Raw genomic sequence first — 21,609 nt, forward strand, 5'->3', positions numbered from 1 at the left:
TGTAATACATTACTAATAAATAATCATTGGGAAGCCTGTCAGTATAAACCCTAGAGGAGTTGAGGAAAATTGAGAAAATTGAGCACTGTAAGGCTTCAGGTGTAATTTGATCACAATGTGAAAATAAGATTAAGATGATGCAATTGAATTGAAATATCGATTTATCAATCTGAAATTGTTTCAATAGCCACATTCTAGAGCAGTGTCAATAATGCTGTTTTATTTGACCTTTAACCCACTAGAGTCGATGTCCGCGCCCTGCAGAAATCTAATTAGCATAATAAAAACATCCCCATAAAAATCTGTCAGTTTAAGCTAGAGATATCTGTTTTTGCATTGGATGCATCTCAATCCACTGCATCAGCTGATGTCGCACTTCTGCATCTGCGGTAAAAGGTGACAGAGCTAGAGCAGTGTTTGTCAGACCATGAGACATCCCGAAAATCGGTCTTTTCACAAAATCGTCTGTAGCGTCCGAACGGTTTGGCTATAAAACTGTTATGACCCCTCTCTCACGAACACGATAGTGTTCTCCGATTTGCTCTACGACCCCCACAAGCGTGGGACTCGTCTGAAGTCGGTACAGCCAATCTGCCAACTTGTAGCGTCCGAACAGTTTGGGCTACACACTAATATGACCCCTCTGTGGATAGGTGAGACTCTCACTCTCACGTACATGTCGGTTGTTTTTCTCTAGGCCTCACAAGACTCGTCTGAAGGTCTGGAAGTATATATGGAGACTGTTTAGTGCCAAAAATAAGGGGTTAAATTATAATAATGTTTCCTGATCTGTCTTATATCTCTCAGATATAGGACAGACACTTCAGAACAAACTTCCTTTAGATTTTTTTGGGGGGACTATCTGTTGTTCCATGTAGTGAATCTGTTATTATTATTATTATTATTTTTTTATTATTTTTTTGGGGGGGGGGATCTGTTATTCAATATATGGGCTAATAGTAGTGAAACAAAAATGTTTCATCAGATATGTTTTTTATGTATTTTTTTATATACTTCAAGGGGTCGTAAAGTTCTATCTCAAATAGCAAATTGATCCTTGGTATGACCTTCTTAAAAAAATTCCAACTGACTTGTTGGAAAGGTGGCATCCTATGACGGTGCCACGTTGAAAGTCACTGAGCTCTTCAGTACGGGCCATTCTACTGCCAATGTTTGTTTATAGAGATTGCATGTCTGTGCGCTAAATTTGATACACCTGTTAGCAACGGGTGTGGCTGAAATAGCCAAATCCACTCATTTGAAGGGGTGTCCACATACTTTTATATATATAGTGCATGTCTCAAACTTTGTTCTCACAGATGGAAAGACAGAAGTAGGGTTGGGAGGGACCTCGTACAATGCTCATAGGGTAGCCACAAAACAACCACATCCTCAGTGACACTGCAGCAGATGACGACTTTCAATATGTCAGATATGTCATTGTGACCTGAACTTCATCACTCAGTCTGTGACACAAATGAATGAATTCATTTGGCTTTAGAAATAATCAAACAATGATGCCATGTGGCATGGTTAGCAGAATCTGTCAGAACCAATAAGGTAAGAATACTATCTGAATAGTATTTTTCTGAATAACATGAATAACATTGAAGTACAATATCCTTATTCTATTGTTAGCGTTGTCTATCATTAGATTTCTTTGTGTGGGGTTTGGTGTTTTTGTAAACGCATTTGTTGCTTCCATTTATGGACTTAACCTTTGCTTGATATGAAAGTGATAGTCTTAAATTAAACTTGCTCCTTCTTCTCGACTCCAATACAATACTATATATTTGTTTCATACACTTCTAGTAATGGTTACTTTACTTCAAGCAATGAACTCCAACACAAGGACAAATGTGATCTCTTGTTTTTCAGGCTTTCAGGTGCCATTGGTGATATCAGTTATTGAGCAGAACAGACTACTGTCCATTGTTGCCCTCATGGCTGTGAAGCAACTGCTAATCACCTCACTGGTGTTGTGTTACCTGATTCAATACGGCAAGTTACACTTTTTCTCATCTATTATTTGTGCTATATATTGTATTGATTTTCAAGTGATGTATTTTCTCAAACACATATCTAGATAGTTTGTTATATTAGAAGGAAATGTTTTACCACATCAGGGTACCAGCAGAGCCTTATATAGACTATGAGTCTGGGCACCATGGCACTGGCATCACACTGACCACATCATCCTTTTCCCCTGCATTCACAGTTGCATGTTTCTGCAATGTCACCTGCACCACAGACTACAAGACATCCCTGAACTGCTCCTGCTCAGGCACAGTGCCCTCATCTCCCATTCTCCTTGAGGCAGAGTGCAGGTACACACTGTTCTCTGTCACTGCTGTGTTTCTGGCCTTGCTCCGATAGGTTTAAGAGATCACGTTTAGTAAAACTGTAAAGTTTAAACATGTCATTTTAAGAAAAACATCTGAATGTTACATAAACCTTTTCATATTTGTTTTTTGTTTTCTCACAAAAGCTGTATTTTAATATTATAATCACTCTTCTCTCTTTTCAGAGATTTTGACGGGCAAGTGAATGCTAGCTGTGAAATAACACCCTCACAAAGATGGTGCATAATACAACCAGAAGGTTTTGGCATATACATAGGCTCTGACACTACTTGCACTGCAAGAGTAAAGCACACAGGAAAAGAAGACAAAATGAAAACCGATGACTCAACTGACTGGAAATTGTATCAATTAGGTAAGTGGAGTAGGCCTATGTCTTAGGATGGTTGGTACTTTCCCCTGAACATCGCCTCTGATTCAATGACAAGATATGACATGAATAAGAAGTGTTTATCATTAGCAGTAACATAATCTTATCAACCGCTTACTGGATTGAGTATGGTGTCTTAAGACCTATTCTGCTATGACACATTTTTATCAACAGTTTGAACTTTGCACAGCTTTGAAATGACAGTGTTGAACAGTCTTTACAATGAGGATTATTGTGTGGTGGGGACTGTGTGTCCTGGGTTCTTATGTATCACCCGCATTTGAAAGCTAATATGGTACAAATGATTGAGCTGTGTGCACTTGAATCCATGCCTTTTTCATATAATGGTTCCAACCCAAGCTTCTCTGCCTTTTCTTCCATAGTGAAGCCGCAGCATCCTGTCAATGTGCAAGTAACAGAGAACATTGACAGCTACAACATCACTTGGCAGATGGATGAAAACACTTACCTTGATAAACTGTTCATGTACAGGGTGCGGATTAGAACAAAACATTATTTAAAGGTAAACTAAATATATTTGCTATGTTACATGTTTCCAATAAAATGTTACAGTATGTGAAAGACCAGTTCCCTCAAACTGTTAAATATGAGTTTTTCTTTTGACCTACAGGATCCAGTCTATTACCCTGTAAGAGAGGACCGGAGGTACCAAGTGCTAAACAACCTTATACTGCAACCAGGAACTGAGTATGTGGCAAATGTCCAGGCCTCAGTGAACCCTGTGTCCAACTACCAAGGTCCCTGGAGCGAATGGAGCTCCACCGTAGAATGGAGGACTACAGGTACATCAATGCAGCAAGTTTAGATTTCACTGATCTGCGTTACATGATCTTCCTGGATATATTGGAATGGGACTTTATTTTTCAGGTTATAGTAATGTATAAAATGTTTATCTCTTTCTATACACTATGTGTATATTTACAGAAGGGGATGATAAGTTTTGGTGGCAGTGGCCCGTTTTACTGACCATTGTCCCCTGTTTGATCCTGTGCTGCCTGTGCTACCTCTTTAAAATGTGAGTATGCCTTATTTATGATCATTCAGGCAACAGTAAATGTTTGCTATTGAACATTGTTTTTATACAGATAAGCATTTTTGATCAGACACCAACTTGTAACCTCAATTTCTTCAGGTCTGCCAATAAATTAAATGTTCTAGCCTGGTCACCATCATATGTGCTATATCCAACTTCTCTGACTTTCGTCAGATGCCTTGAACAAACACAACAGTTGGCTAAAGCACAAATTGATCTGTGAACAGGCTAGAAATGTTCAGCCTCTTGGTGTTTTTACAGAAAGCGTGAATACACTACAATTTCCTGACATAACCTCCCACATACACAGACACCACAGCTGATGCTCTTTACTTGCAGATACATCATGTAGATATAGGGGTTAGAAGACACAGGAAGTCAGAGCTGCTTCGACATTATTATTACACCAAACCTAACCAACGATAGCACGGTGGAGGTGTCATACACTCTCAATTACACCACTTACCCTTTAAAACACATTATAACACCTGCATAGAGAAAAATTCCATCCTCCAAGAAATGAAAAGTGAAAGAGTATTTGTGAAGACCTGAATAGTTCTGCTTATGTCACTTTCACATACATTACATTCACATATAATTTCCTTTGTGAAAACAACTTTCCCTGTTTGTCACTTTGCCTCTACATCTCTTCCCTGCAGATTGTGGCCGAAGAGGCTACACTTGATGAACTATTCCCCAAGCCCAGAGGACTTTTTCAAGCCTCTCTACCACACATATGGAGGGGATTTTAAGGTAAAAAATACAGGCAAAACAAAAATAACTAATTGTGTATGCGGGACTTGTTCTAAACCCCTCCAGCAGGTGTTGCCTATAGGGGGAACTTCAGCATGGCCAACAATGAGACTTTCCAATTATCAAATCCCACAATGACTACACATATGAGGGGGGCATTAGAATGACTCAGTCTGCAGGAGCTTCAAGGGCTTGTTTTTCAATTCATATGTGGGTAGATGCTCAGTAGAAGTTGAGATGATGATCACCCCCCAATGGAAAATACCACAGGTAGAAATCTAAACTCAGATGTTTGCTAGGGTTATATTTAAATATTTTCTGCTTACAGGATTATTTTATAAATATTCCAGAAAGTCAGACAGGTTTTTAGATTTGTCTTTTTTATTTATTATTTACAAAACAAATGACACTCTTATGAAGGGGTCATATCCACTATGCTTAGTGAATAGTAAAAACATATAATTTTTAACTGTAAAAATGTATTGCCTTTTGATGTGGCATGAATACAACCAGGCATTATGTCTTCATCTGATTAACCAGGTTTCCCTCCAACCTTTTATGCGAGTAAAGTATGTCAGATAAAAATGTAATGACAGGCTTGATGGAAATGGTAAACTTTCCAAATGTCGACTAAACAAAATATGCTAGACAAGGTGAAATCTTTTTGTGTCGGTAAAATGAATTATGCGAGTAATGTCGGTGGAAACGCTTTTCTGTGCAAATATCAGGGGGGGCCTGAGTGAAAAAGTTTAGGAACCCCTGGGCTAGAGCGCACTCTATATTTACTAGACACTCTTATCCAGAGTGATATACAGGAGCAATTAGGGTTAAGTGCGTTGCACAAATGTACATGACCGATTTTTCATGTAGTCGATTTGGGGATTCGAACCAGCGACCTTTCGGTTACTGCCCCAACGCTCTTAACCGCTAGGCTACCTACCACAATTTATCACGGAAATTATTTTGTTAGAAAACCATGAGTTGAAAATGCGATGGAAACCCATTTAACTTGTATTTTTTATTGGGTACATGGGAATCTAAACGCAAAATGTATTTTTATGTGCACTACATCATCATACACAGCCTTTTATCTGCAACAAGTCAATTTGATGGAAACACATCTATGGGAAAATGCGCATATTTGTTTTATGGGGATTTTTTAATATTCGCATGAAGATCTGTAGCCAATTTCTTCAAAAAGGCTACCTGCGCACGTTTGTCCACAAAAATCATCCCAGCATCCAAACAGTTCACTGTGCACCCGCCATTTGAAGAATGGAAAGAGATGTCTATTAGGCTACAAAACACCAAAAAGTGCAATGACATTCTGTGATTATCATAATATGTCTACTCTTGTAGCCTGATGCATCTTGCTACCCACTCGCGTCTCGGTCTCCGCCAGTCATCTCTGCCTTGGCAAAATGTCATTGTTCACACCTAACCTAACAGCATTTTGGAGCGTAGACCTATACCGCACGTTTTTAAGTAGCCTAAATTCGCTCATTTCTATTGCGACTGACAGGCGGTAAATTATTGTGCCATCTTTGTTTAAATTATTGTGATGGGCTAATGTTTTACCGGTGTTGCGTACTGCCACGATTTATTTTGCTGGTACTCTGTACTGGACCATACCGGCTTACTTTCACCCCTGACTATAATTATATCCTGATGAAGGAAACAAATGTGTTGATAAAAAACATTGCAAGATCAACAGCCTCTGCCACCTAGGTCTAAAGTGTAAAGCATTACCCTTTATCACCAGGGGCCTCATTTATCAACTCTACCTACATTTCTTATTAAATTATTGCATATCTGGAGGTCCTAGGATTTGTGTATGCAACAAAATATATAAATCAGAGCCATACTATATTTGTGAACTCGGGAACGAGCGCTACAATCCCACCTGGAAAACGCCCTCCATTCACTTTTTATGGTAACAAAAATACCATAATTTTCTGTATGGTTTGGAAATGTTGGAACTAGGCCATGTCCGTTTCTACAAGAAAGCGCAATAGCAAATTTGAGCACATTTCTGTAGAGGTGTGTGCAGAATGTTTTAACCCATCTGTTCCAAAAAATATCCCAGACATGCCACTATGCAAATCTTATGCCATTAGTAACCCTTAGTGTAATCCATATTGCTTTTTTATTATTATTGTATTGGGAAAAGTACAGTGCCTTCAGAAAGTATTCACAACCCTTGACTTTTTCCACATTATGTTGTGTGACAGCCAGATTTTAAAATTGATTAAATTGAGATTGTTCTTGTCACTGGCCTACACACAATACCCCATAATATCAAAGTGGAATTATGTTTTTAACAAATTAATTCAAAATGAAAAGCTGAAATGTCTTGAGTCAATAAGTATTCAACCTCTTAATTATGGCAAGCCTAAATAAGTTCAGGAGTAAAAATGTGCTTAACAAGTCACATAATAAGTTGCATGGACTCAATGATTTTCAATTGACTACCTAATCTCTGTACCCCACACATACAAACAATTATCTCTAAGGTCCCTCAGTCGAGCAGTGAATTTCAAACACAGATATAACCACAAAGACCAGGGAGGTTTTCCAATGCCTCACAAAGGGCACCTATTGGTAGATGGCTGAATTTAAATATCCCTCTGAGCATGATGAAGTTATTAATTACACTTTGGATGGTGTATCAATACACCCAGTCACTACAAAGATACAGGCATCCTTCCTAACTCAGTTGCCGGAGAGGAAGGATACCTTTCAGGGATTTCATCATGAGGCCAATGGTGACGTTAAAACCGTTACAGAGTTTAATGGCTGTGATAGGACAAAACTGAGGATGGATCAAGAACATTGTACACTCCACAATACTTACCTAATTGACAGAGTTAAAAGAAGGACGCCTGTACAGAATACAAACATTCCAAAACATGCATCCTGTTTGCAACAAGGCACTAAATTAATACTGCAAAAATGTGGCAAAGCAATTTACTTTTGGCCTTAATACAAAGTGTTATGTTTGGGGCAAATCCAATACAACACATTACTGAGTACCACTCTTCATATTTTCAAGCATAGTGGTGGCTGCATCATGTTATGGGTATGCTTGTAATCGTTAAGGACTGGGGAGTGTTTCAGGATAAAAAATCAACTGAAAGGGAGCTAAGCAAATGCAAAATCTTAGAGAAAAACCTGGTTCAGTCTGCTTTCCACCAGACACTGGGAGATTAATTCACTGTTCAGCAGGACAATAACCTAAAACACAAGGCCAAATCTACACGGGAGTTGCTTACCAAGAAGATAGTGAATGTTCCCGAGTGGCCGAGTTACAGTTTTGACTTAAATCTACTTGAACATCTATGGCAAGACCTGAAAATGGTTGTCTAGTAATTATCAAAAACCAATTTGACAGAGCTTAAATAATTTTTTTAATAATACTGGCCAAATGTTGCACAATCCAGGTGTGGAAAGCTCTTAGAGACTTACCCAGAAAGACTCACAGCTGTAATCGCACAGTTGATAATGTACGCACAGTTGATAAATGTGTCACGATGCTGTGGATTGGTGTGGTGTAGAATCAGGCGCAGGAAGCAGAGGATAAGTCCAACAAGACTTTACTAGAGCACACAAAAATTAAATCCAAACAGCCCGGAGGCAAAAGGACGCACTCAGGCGTAATAAGCGAGCGCACACACAGGTGCGTAAATACTCTCCTAAACACAAGGAGGAAGCTATGAAAATAGCGTACCGACACGGGTAGCGCAACAACACGACACGAACAATTACACACAACACTAAACTAACACCAAGGAAACTAAATAGGGTGCTAAATGAGACATAACACAAAACAGGTGTGACTAACAGACAAAACCAATCAAACAAGAAACATAGAGCGGTGGCAGCTAGAACTCCGGAGACGACGACCGGCGAAACCTGCCCGAACAAGGAGGAGGAGCCGCCTCGGCCGAAACCGTGACAGTACCCCCCCCTTGACGCGCGGCTCCAGCCGCGAGCCGCCTCCGGCCTCGGGGACGACCAGGAGGACGCGGAGCAGGGCGCGTAGGATGACCACGATGGAATTCGGTCATCAGGGACGGATCCAGAATGTCCCTCCTCGGCACCCAGCACCGCTCCTCCGGACCGTACCCCTCCCACTCCACGAGATATTGGAGACCCCCCCATCCGGCGTCTCGAATCCAGGATGGTCCGAACAGTGTACGCCGGAGCCCCCTCGATGTCCAACGGGGGCGGAGGAGTCTCCTCAATCTCAAAGTCCTGGAGTGGACCAGCTACCACCGGCCTGAGGAGAGACACATGGAACGAGGGGTTAATATTCTTGTAATCAATAGGTAGTTCTAACCTGTAACACACCTCGTTCAATCTCCTCAGGACTTTAAAAGGCCCCACAAACCGCCGACCCAGCTTCCGGCAGGGCAGGCGGAGGGGCAGGTCTCTGGTTGAGAGCCAGACTCGATCTCCAGGTGCGTACACTGGCCCCTCACTGCGGTGTAGGTCGGCGCTCGTCTTCTGTCGACGTATGGCACGCTGCAGATGGACGTGTGCAGCGTTCCACGTCTCCTCCGAGCGCCGCACCCACTCATCCACAGCGGGGGCCTCGATCTGGCTCTCATGCCACGGTGCCAGAACCGGCTGGTACCCTAACACACACTGGAAAGGGGTTAGTCTCGTGGAGGAGTGGCGGAGAGAGTTCTGTGCCATCTCGGCCCAGGGCACATATCTCGCCCACTCCTCCGGCCGGCCCTGACAATATGACCTCAGAAACCTACCCACATCCTGGTTGACTCGTTCGACCTGCCCATTACTCTCCGGGTGGTAACCCGAGGTAAGGCTCACCGAGACCCCCAAACGTTCCATAAATGCTCTCCAGACTCTGGAGGTAAACTGGGGGCCTCGATCGGACACTATATCCTCGGGCACCCCGTAATGCCGGAAGACGTGAGTAAATAGAGCCTCAGCGGTCTGTAGGGCAGTAGGAAGACCCGGCATGGGAAGGAGACGACAGGCCTTCGAGAACCGATCCACAACGACCAGGATGGTGGTATTCCCCTGTGAGGAGGGAAGATCGGTAACAAAATCCACCGAGAGGTGAGACCAGGGTCGTTGTGGAACGGGCAGGGGCTGTAATTTACCCCTGGGCAAGTGTCTGGGCGCCTTACACTAGGCACACACTGAGCAGGAGGAGACATAAACCCTCACATCCCTGGCTAACGTTGGCCACCAGTACTTCGTACTAAGGCAGTGCACTGTCCGGCCAATACCTGGATGTCCAGAGGAGGGGGACGTGTGAGCCCAATAAATCAGCCGATCCCGGACCTCGAGCGGGACGTACGCCCGACCCACCGGACACTGTGGAGGACTAGGGTCGGTGCGTAACGCCCGCTCGATCTCCGTATCGACCTCCCACACCACCGGTGCCACCAGACAAGACTCCGGTAGTATGGGAATGGACTCCACGCACCTCTCCTCCGTGTCATACCGACGGGACAGAGCATCTGCCTTCCCGTTCTGGGACCCAGGGATGTAAGTGATCTTGAACACAAACCGGGCGAGAAACATAGTCCATCGAGCCTGGCGAGGATTCAGTCTCCTAGCTGCCCGAATGTATTCCAGGTTACGATGGTCGGTCAGAATGAGGAAAGGGTGCTGAGCCCCCTCAAGCCAATGCCTCCACACCTTTAGGGCCTGTACTACGGCTAACAGCTCCCTGTCCCCTACGTCATAATTCCGCTCCGCCGGACTGAGCTTCTTAGAATAAAAAGCACAGGGGCGGAGCTTAGGTGGTGTACCGGATCGTTGAGAAAGAACTGCCCCGATACCGGCCTCAGACGCGTCCACCTCAACTTGGAAGGGTAAAGTGGGATCCGGGTGCGCCAACACCGGAGCCGAGGTAAACAGGTCCTTCAGTCTCCCAAAGGCCCTGTCCGCCTCAGCCGACCACTGCAAGCGCACCGGACCCCCCTTCAGAAGAGACGTTATGGGAGCTGCCACCTGTCCAAAACCCCGGATAAACCTCCGGTAGTAATTCGCAAAACCCAAGAACCGCTGCACCTCTTTAACCGTAGTTGGGGTTTGCCAATTACGCACGGCGGACACTCGGTCCACCTCCATTCTCACCCCTGACGCAGACAACTGGTAACCCAAAAAGGAAACTGACTCCTGAAAGAACAGACATTTCTCAGCTTTGACATACAGGTCATGCTCCAACAGTCTCCTCAATACCCTGCGCACCAGGGCTACATGCTCGGCCCGAGTAGAACTGTACACAAGAATATCATCTATGTACACCACTACTCCCTGCGCCTGCATGTCCCGGAAAATTTCATCTACAAACGATTGGAAGACTGATGGAGCATTCATTAACCCATATGGCATGACGAGATACTCGTAATGGCCGGAGGTAGTACTAAATGCTGTCTTCCACTCATCGCCCTCCCTAATGCGCACCAAGTTATATGCGCTCCTGAGGTCCAATTTTGTGAAGAACCGTGCCCCGTGTAATGACTCCGTCATGGTCCCAATCAGCGGGAGTGGATAACTATATTTCACAGTCACCTGATTGAGACCGCGGTAATCAATACACGGACGCAAACCTCCATCCGTTTTCTTCACAAAAAAGAAGCTCGAGGACGCGGGAGAAGTGGAGGACCGTATGTATCCCTGTCTCAGAGACTCGGCAATGTAAGTTTCCATTGCCCTTTTCTCCTCCTGTGACAAAGGATACACATGGCTCCGCGGAAGCGCGGCTCCTGTCTGGAGGTCTATCGCACAATCCCCCTGTCTATGAGGTGGCAACCGTGCCGCTCTGGTCTTACTAAACACGAGCGCCAAATCCTCATACTCAGGAGGAATGTGCAGTGCTGGCATCTGGTTCGGACTCTCCACCGAGGTCGCCCCTATGGAAACACCCAGACATAACCCCTCACACTGAGCAGACCACCCTTTAAGAGCCTTCTCTCGCCACAAAATAGTAGGATCATGGGTAATCAACCAGGGAAGCCCCAGTACCACCGGATACGCAGGAGAGTCGATCAGATAGAGTTGAATCGTCTCCTCATGACCCCCCTGCGTCATCATCCTAAGTGGCGCTGTGACCTCCCCAATCAACCCAGATCCTAACGGACGACTATCTAAGGCATGTACAGGAAAGGGTTTTTCGACTGGAAGGAGGGGAATCCCTAACTTAACACAGAATTTCCGATCTACAAAATTCCCAGCTGCGCCTGAATCGACTAGCGCCTTATGCTGGGAACGAGGTGCAACCTGTGGGAAACAAACAGGTAATGTAATGTGTACGACAGAAAGCTCTGGGTAAGTAGGGCGCCTACTCACCTGGGAGGACTCCCCACTGTATGACCTGCCATCTCCCTCACCAGGGGACCCTCCCCAGCACCTAGCCGCGGTGTGCCCTCCGCGGCCACACTTGGTGCAGGAGACTGCCCCCCTCGAGCTCCTACCTCTTCTCCCTCTAGCGCCAGCACCTCCAAGCTCCATCGGACTCTGCTCGGAGGCGCTGGAGGGTGGAATGGGAGGCCCCCACCTGGGACGTCCGCGGGTCGCAAGCAGGGTGTCCAGTCGAATGGCCATGTCCACCAGCTGGTCAAATGTTAGTGTAGTGTCCCTGCATGCTAACTCCCTGCGGACGTCCTCCCGAAGGCTACATCTGAAGTGGTCTATGAGGGCCCTCTCATTCCACCCAGCATCAGCCGCTAGAGTCCGGAACTCCAGCGCAAACTCTTGAGCGCTCCTCATCCCCTGTCGGAGGTGGAATAGACGTTCCCCCGCCGCTTTCCCCTCTGGTGGATGGTCGAAGACAGCACGGAAGCGGCGGGAGAACTCCGCATAGGTGACTGTGGCGGCATCTATTCCCCTCCATTCGGCGTTGGCCCACTCCAACGCCTTGCCGGTGAGACAGGAGATGAGGGCGGAAACGCTCTCGTATCCCGAGGGCGCCGGGTGTATGGTGGCAAGGTAGAGCTCCACTTGTAAGAGGAACCCCTGACACCCGGCAGCGGTGCCGTCGTACGCCCTCGGGAGCGAGAGCCGAATCCCACTGGGTTCCGATCGATGGACGGGCTGGCTGTCCGGTGGTGATGGTGCGATAGGTGGGGCTGTGGGAACCCCGCTGGTTTCCCATCGACGAAGGGTGTCCATGACGCCCTCCAAGGCGTGCCCGATCCGGTTGATTCGGTGCTCTTGACCAAGGAGATGCTCCTCCATGATGTCGACGGGTGCTCCTGCTGATTCCATGTCGAGGTGTGTAATTCTGTCACGATGCTGTGGATTGGTGTGGTGTAGAATCAGGCGCAGGAAGCAGAGGATAAGTCCAACAAGACTTTACTAGAGCACACAAAAATTAAATCCAAACAGCCCGGAGGCAAAAGGACGCACTCAGGCGTAATAAGCGAGCGCACACACAGGTGCGTAAATACTCTCCTAAACACAAGGAGGAAGCTATGAAAATAGCGTACCGACACGGGTAGCGCAACAACACGACACGAACAATTACACACAACACTAAACTAACAACAAGGAAACTAAATAGGGTGCTAAATGAGACATAACACAAAACAGGTGTGACTAACAGACAAAACCAATCAAACAAGAAACATAGAGCGGTGGCAGCTAGATCTCCGGAGACGACGACCGGCGAAACCTGCCCGAACAAGGAGGAGGAGCCGCCTCGGCCGAAACCGTGACAAAATGAGGCCCCTGATGATAGAAGTGCCTTTGGCAGAAATTACAGTATTGACTCAGGAGTGTGAATACTTATGTAAATTAGATATTTATGTATTTCATTTTTATTTTGTTTATCAAAAAATTATAAAAACTTGTTTTCACTTTGTCATTATGAGGCATTGTGTGTAGACAGGTGAGTAAAACATTTATGTAATACATTTTGAATTCAGGCTGTAACAACAAAATGTGGAATAAGTCAAGGGGTATGAAGACTTTCTGAAGGCACTGTATGTGAAAAAGTATGTTTATTGGGAACATACAGTGCTATGCCTATAATAAAATTAACAGACATTAACCCCTATTCCTCAGCCCCAATATCTATGTACCTCAACCCACTAACCCCACACACACCTAAACCCAATTATCCACACACCCCAACCGTTACCCCAATGCCCTTACCTTAAGACCCACATGCCCATACGCTAATATTGATACAATCAAGTCCTGATACACCTGTATCCTAGCCCTATAAGCCCTATTTCTTACCCATAGACCCCAGTTCCTTTGCCAAAATACCTCATCCCTGTTCCTTGCTTATCTCAGCCCAGTTCCCCACTTTGCCTAGGCCTGTATTCCCCAAATAATGTCATAGATAAACGCATAATACAGTGGTATAACACATGTGCCCCAACCCCACTCACTTTTTTTCCTACCACAAACTTCCTGCCAGACAGTATTTGAATAGGCAAATAGACATCCATCCAGACCCATTGCCTTTATGAGCCTTGTGTATCCCTACACCCCATTACCCATATAAACCAAGTAAATCCATGGGCACACTCATATAGAACAGGTCTACCCCAGTGCCCAAGCCTTAACATTCATACAAACCAGGTCTACACTTGTACTTCAGAACCACTTTTCTTTATTTGTTGTCTTTTGGGGGGGCTACAGGTACAAATTCAAATTCATATAATTTTATATTCTGTTCATATCATGTTTTCCATTCATTATTTCACACGTATATATTTGTGTTGTACCTGTGGGCTCAGAAAGAAAAAAATATTTTTTTATCATATTAGAGTTGAAGTAATAATAATCAGAATGTAAAGGAAAATAAAACGAAAAAGAAGTGGGCCTCCAAAAACCACCCCCACCCCACCCTCCCATCCCATTCCCCCTACCCCACCCAGCTAACATGTCTCCATCCCACCACCAAATATGATTATGATTCAGGCCCATATAATAAAAGTCAAAGAAACAGTCTACATGCTGCTATGCTATCTCCTTGCCAGCTGCAAATGCATCTATTTTATCACTAGGCTATGTTTTTAAGCTTTTATTAGCCTACCATTATTTTAATTCCCTTGTGTCATACGCAATAGTCTTTTTTTGTGCATATGCACCATTGATAAATGAGGCCCCTGCTGGTTTCTCAACTGCAGTTACATCAACATCCAGTAGGGTTAAGTGATGTCCATGGGGAAATTAAAGCCTTGCATAAAAACAATCATTTGAGATACGGCAACATTGAAAGAATATGTTTAGAGAGAGACATATATTTTGTGTCTGAAGTCAGTGAACAACCTATGGTGTCAAAACAAACACAAGTGCCTATTCAGAATTCCATTATCAATTTGTACTGGGCTGGGCTTTGGTGGGGCACAATATGGACTTGGACTGAGATCAGTCCAAATATCAGTCCAAAAGATCCCTTTTCATATCATCCAGAGAAGAACTATTGCACACACACACACACATGCACACACATTACACAAAACAAATAGATGATGATAAATCATTATGGATAGATGTAGATCATCTTTTCATATAAGATTGTGAAAATGCAAGTATTTAAAAAGAGCACTGAAGTCTTTTACTTCCTATGTGGCTGCAGAGAGTCTGGCATGAGGTTATAGGCAGAACTCCAGTAGCTAAACCACAATCATGCAAGCTGTCCTTTGAAATTCTCTTTAGAAAAATCTCAGAAAAAGACTCCAAGAAGTGTCCATGTCCAGGGCCGTAACTAGGATTGAGTTATAGTGAAGTCCCACATTTTTTTTTTAAGTTGAAGCTTATTTACTGCATTTCTATACAATTAAAAAACGTTAAAATGTTATTCGGAAAACAGCAAAAATAAGCAAAAATGACCCCAGCTATTATCACCTTGGCTGCTGTAGGTTCATTCACCTCAATCGATCTACAAACACATAGCCTATTAGCAATACAACTGTAATATTATACCCCTGAAAGGGGGGAAATATGAGAAATGATTCTCACTGACACATAGCATCAGCGATTGTTCAGTCAGTTGTAATGATAAAATCATTAAATCATCAACTCTTCACATACTAAAATTTCCTCAAATTACATACACTGAGTTTACAAAACATCAGGAACACCTTCCTAATATTGAGTTGCACCGTCTTTTGCCCTCAGAACAGCCTCAATTTGTCGGGACATGGACTACAAGGTGTCGAAAGCATTCCACAGGGATGCTGGCCCATGTTGACTCCAATGCTTCCCAGAGTTGTGTCAAATTGGCTGGATGTCCTTTGAGTGGTGGACCATTCTTGATACACATGGGAAACTGTTGACTGTGAAAAACCCAGCAGCGTTGCAGTTCTTGACATACTCCAACCGGTGCGCCTGGAACCTACTACCATACTCCGTTCAAAGGCACTTACATTTTTTGTCTTGCCCATTCACCCTCTGAATGGCACACATTCACAATCCATGTCTCAATTGTCTTGATGCTTAAAAATCTTTCTTTAACCTGTCTCCTCCCTTTGATCTACACTGGTTGAAGTGGGTTTTAACAGGTGACATCAATAAGGGATCATAGCTTTCACCTGGATTCACCTGGTCAGTCTATGTCATGGAAAGAGCAGGTGTTCCAAATGTTTTGTGCACTCAGTGGATAGTGTTCACATTTGTATTCCTAGGCATTACTAATCAAGCTCCGCACAAACACACATCCAAATGGAGCGCACAGACAGTGGTGTAAAGTACTTAAGTAAAAATACTTTGAAGTACTACATACAGTGGGGGAAAAAAGTATTTAGTCAGCCACCAATTGTGCAAGTTCTCCCACTTAAAAAGATGAGAGAGGCCTGTAATTTTCATCATAGGTACACGTCAACTATGACAGACAAAATGAGGAAAAAAAATCCAGAAAATCACATTGTAGGATTTTTTATGAATTTATTTGCAAATTAAGATGGAAAATAAGTATTTGGTCACCTACAATCAAGCAAGATTTCTGGCTCTCACAGACCTGTAACTTCTTCTTTAAGAGGCTCCTCTGTCCTCCACTCGTTACCTGTATTAATGGCACCTGTTTTAACTTGTTATCAGTATAAAAGACACCTGTCCACAACCTCAAACAGTCACACTCCAAACTCCACTATGGCCAAGACCAAAGAGCTGTCAAAGGACACCATTTGAAAATGTAACTGTATTGTTTGCATTTTAATGTAGGCCTATATGGATGATAGGCCATGTCGAGATGTTCATATTGAAATATATCTTATTTTTTAAAGTTCCTAACTTGTTTGATAAGATTAGCACAGATATGGGGCCCAGACCCCACGTTTGGGAACCACTGTACTAACTTCTCTCTCATCTCCTTCCTCCTGCATGCATTGGAGCCTGCCTCAGCCTTGATCACCACTGAGCGCCACACCAATATCTCAGTAGCATACTCTCTGTAAAGCAAAGTTATTATGATAACTTAGTAGCCTATGTTTTGCTCCTGCTGAGGTAGGCTCCGTTTAACGTTAGCTTCTTACTTCATCCTTCTAGCTGGCTAAGTAAAACTAGCCAGAGCCCTTCAATGTTGATTAGTGCTATCCGGGGTCCTTGGGACATCCCTACCCTAACCCCTACCCTAACCATAAACCTTACCTAATCCTTACCTTAACTATTTTACACTTTAACTATAATGCTTTAGGGACGTCCCAAGGATGCCGAATAGCTTGATCCCTTCAACGTTACTGCGATATAAGTCTCTGCCGGCAGCTAGGCAACTGACTGACTGACATATCTAGAAGCGACTATTTACCAGTTGTGCTCTCATTCTCAGAGTCGGTTTTTGTTTGTTTGAGGGATGTTTGTAGACACCGCAGGAGTCGCAGGACGGTTTTAAAATTGCCTTTTGTCCGGCATCTCGCAAACACTGTCAGCAGCCGAGCAGCATCTCTAGTTTTGCCTACTCAACTGAGCCGACTCCGATCTCGGGTAGTTCGATTCACGTCTCAGGCCCCGGCCTGTACCGCTAGAGGGCGGAGTTATCCGTTTGAGAGAGTGGTGAATGTGCTACTAAAAAGGCAAATCTGGGGGACGAAGGTGAACATAACGAACACACCACTGTGTGAACTCGGACAGATCGTTCTCATTTTAAATTTTCGTAATTTAGCAGACGTTCTTGTCCAGAGCGACTTACATTAGTGACTGCATACGTTTAATACTTTTTTCTTTTTCTCCTCCGTACTGGTCCCCCCGTGGGAATCGAACCCACAACCCTGGTGTTGCAAGTGCCATGCTCTACCAACTGAGCTTTGATCAATGCTGGGAGCAATATTTAGATGTTGACCCATAATTGAGTTTCTTTATTGTGTACAAAATATATTGTAGCGACTTTAACCCAACACCTAGCGGGACCTCTTGTTGCATAAAATGGTTAAGGTGTTGGCTTGACAGTCGCTGGACCTGCGTTTGAGTACCCGTTGGGGCTAACCTCCCCACCAAATTCGCAATATTGGTGTCAGAAGTGGGATAGAGCAAGGGTGGCTATCAGAGAGACGTGTACACGTGAGGGATTTGGTGTGGAGACATGCTCTCCCGAAGGAAGTTGGTAATGTAGCTGTTGCTGGACCTGGGTTTGAGTCCCAGTCGGGGCTACCCCCTGAATTCGCTTCGGTGTCCTCATATGTAGTTACGGCCATGTCACATGACAGTCACATCATTTCAAAAGATTTAGCAGGCAGGAAAAAGCTAATGAAAGATAAACCAGAGTTACTGGAACCTGTGAAACATCCTCTTGCAACAGCCCACAGATATGAGACACTGATCTTGCAAGCACTAAAATAACTGTAGATTGGTATCTTCACTTCTCTGCAATACATGAGACACATCCGATCGTATATCTGCTCAACCTAATGTAAACCTAAACAAATCTTTTTTTTTATATAAAGGATGTACTTTAGGTTGCCCTTTCACTCAGCAGTATACATTTTTCTGAACTGCACAGATGTTCTGTGAGAAGATCATAGTTATAAGGATGTCCACAGGGTTTGGTTATAGTTGAGGAGCATGACATAGCTGTACTAACTATGCTGTCTTATAGCATAAGCTCAATGTCAGTGATGAACACACATAAAGCAAGTCCCTGATCAGGACAGCGGAGTCACTCACCACCTTCCGGAGACACTTGAAACCCCACCTCTTTAAGGAATACCTGGGATAGGATAAAGTAATCCTTCTGACCCCCCTTACCCCACCCGCAACCCCCCCCCCCCCCCCCCAAAAAAAAAAAAAAAAAAACATTGTAAAGTGGTTTTCCCACTGGCTATAAGGTGAATGCACCAATTTGTAAGTCGCTCTGGATAAGAGCGTCTGCTAAATTACGTAAATGTAAATGTAATATAGTATAAAAATGACCTCACAGCTAAAGAAAGCATTTTGTCAATATATGATAAGCACAGTCAGGTAGATGTTTTTAAAATGCCCTCTCTCTTTAGCTCTCTGACAGCTGTTAGTGGTGCAGTATGGCCACTTACTGCTGTCTTTTCAAATGAAAAACAGTGATTGGATTCTGCTGAATTGCTCTTCACCCAGATAAGGTATTCTCATGCAAAAGCTTGACCATGCATATCTGTGGACAACATCTTGCTCTAGAAGGGTTCAGAGTTGTGCAAAATAACTGCCATCAGTTGCATAACCATTTCTAAATGTTCACTAAATGTAAACAAAAATAAATAAAACATATATAAGGTAATTCTTTCTGTGATCGATTTTCATATTGACAACCGAAGTTACCATGACCTGCTACCAATAACAGAGATAAGCTCTCATTCAACCTTTTACATTCAAGTGTAGCTCAGTTGGTGGAGCATGGCACTTGCAACACCAGGATAGTGGGTTCGATTCCCGGGACCACCAATACGTGAAAAATGTAAGCATGTATGACTAAGTCACTTTGGATAAAAGCGTCTGCTAAGTCCCCTGTAGCTCAGTTGGTAGAGCATGGCGCTTGCAATGCCAGGGTTGTGGGTTCGTTTCCCACGGGGGGCCAGTATGAAAAATGTATGCACTCACTAACTGTAAGTCGCTCTGGATAAGAGCGTCTGCTAAATGACTAAAATGTAATGTAATGTAAATGGCATACTGAATGATCCTATAGAGGCAAGGGTTTGTTTCTGGACAGGGCGGGCCTACCTTTCACCTCAAATGTACTTAATCATCCATTTTATCATTATATTTTGCAGAAATGGGTTGGACCTGTCTTCATCTTCAGTGAGCTGGATCCCTTGGAGAAAAACCCATCTACACAGATGATGACTGAGAAGCAGCTAGACATCCTCGGGCTGTCCAGGCTGAGCGTGGAGGAAGACAGCAGCAGCAGTGGGGACCAGGGCACCTGTCACTCCGCTGGACACATCTCCATCGATACTGTGATGGTGTCTGGGGAGGAAGGAGCTTTGTCAGGGAGTTCTTGGGAGACCTACAAGTGCAGCCAAGGTGGGGGAAGCTTCTCCCAATATACTGGAGGGAGCAGAGGAGGTATGGACAGTGAGGTGGAGGGCCCTCTTGGTGCTGGGGCAGAAGAGGAAGGAGGGTTATGTGGGGAGAGTGGAAGACGGGCATCAACGGGCCTGCCTGCTATGGAGTGGCAGCTCCAGCTACAGGCCCGCAACAATCAACCAGAGCAGATTTCATTGGTCTCAGAGGACGGCTACCCTCCCATGATGCTGGATCTGGACAGTGTGGACACCATTGACAGTGGAGTCTTTGTTGAGTCTGACTGTAGCAGTCCTGTGAACACTAACTTTGATTCTGAGGAGCAGATAGACTCTGCTTTACTGTGTGGGGTAGGCAGTTCCCCTTCTGAATATGTCAAACAGTGGATGACAGGTAACACTATGCAAGAGGACCCAACCAACTCAGGACAGAACAGGACAATGTGAGTTCTCCCTCATCTCCTCTGTCACTGACAGTGCTTCAGCATATTTGTAAAATGCCTTACTCTCCCTGGCATAGGTATATTGTTCATATTGTCATCATGTTTTAAAAAAAAGTGGAGTATGAATGATTTCTTCCCAACATAAAGATTATTTGTCATGGTAATACAATAATATTGTCTGACAATAGTTGTGAAGTTTTGGCCTTCATGTAATTCATTATTTTATACGGCTTCATTTCTCATGCAATTTCCATGTAGAAAGGGTTTTGTTTTTATATCATGTTAGTTGTGCATCTAATGTTTCTTATGTATGTGACAATGGATCCATTGTGGAGTTTGCATTCATTTTCAATCGCTTGTTAAATCTTTAAAGGGACAATCCGCAGATGCTACATCAATTTTTTGACTTATACATTTATTATATAAACTCATTATTAATGAAGAATATAACTTTTAAAAGCCTCATGAGCTTAGTTCAACCCCATCAGAACCCAAAATATAAGCTTGTTTTGTTCCAATGTTTGTAAACATTGTAAGTGGAAACAAAAACTGTATAGCCTCTAAATATGCTTAAAACTATTATTTGTATTTATTGGATGGTCATTCCTTGCATCAATAGCGCTGTCTATGAATTTATGAGTGGTTACATTTCTCCAGGCCCATCCCTCAGCTTTTACCAAAACAGAGGCTGGTGACCGCTTTGTTTTTGTTTCAACTGAGAATTGCCCACTATTTCTTCTCATATGCATGATGAAGTCCCATAGTGGTCAAATAATTATTATTAGGTTATGGGAGCATTCCAACATTCAGATATTAGTCTCCTTTTTCTATACGATACATAAATGCATCAGAAAACAGATTTAGGTCTGCTTTAATGCAGTATTGTCAATGTATGCAAACTAAATAGACCATTTCTCTTTGCCATTCTCATTTGCTGATAAGAAATTATAGCTACGCGTGACTTTAAACTAAAAGCTTGGCAGCGGTAGGCTACATCTGATAAATTGACTCGCCACTCTAGGTATCAGATTCTGTCATTTGGATATTGCAATTGGACTGTTATCACAATGAGTTAAACCACTGTTTAGTTTTTATTAACAATCTCTGAGAAGGGTGAGACTGAGATTGATTTGACTGCACTGAAGAGTATGATAAATAATTTATTATATGAATTTCAGGAATATTATAATAAACTATAGCTTAGTTCATCCTA

General features: G+C 43.7%; 1 protein-coding gene across 1 annotated transcript; it reads left to right on the forward strand.

Moving 5' to 3' along the window:
• The first annotated feature begins 1,472 nt into the window (after positions 1-1,472).
• Positions 1,473-20,984, forward strand: LOC311103452 (interleukin-21 receptor-like). The gene is made up of 9 exons (XM_084145021.1): positions 1,473-1,560; positions 1,879-2,001; positions 2,219-2,327; positions 2,528-2,715; positions 3,114-3,253; positions 3,362-3,533; positions 3,676-3,766; positions 4,444-4,537; positions 19,702-20,984. Exons 2-9 carry the CDS (start codon positions 1,944-1,946, stop codon positions 20,398-20,400), a joined length of 1,551 nt encoding a protein of 516 aa, XP_084001147.1. The 5' UTR covers positions 1,473-1,560; positions 1,879-1,943; the 3' UTR covers positions 20,401-20,984.
• Positions 20,985-21,609: the final 625 nt, after the last annotated feature.

Source organism: Coregonus lavaretus, assembly GCF_964263955.1.
Source record: "Coregonus lavaretus genome assembly, chromosome: 28".
Classification (NCBI taxonomy): Eukaryota; Metazoa; Chordata; class Actinopteri; order Salmoniformes; family Salmonidae; genus Coregonus; species Coregonus lavaretus.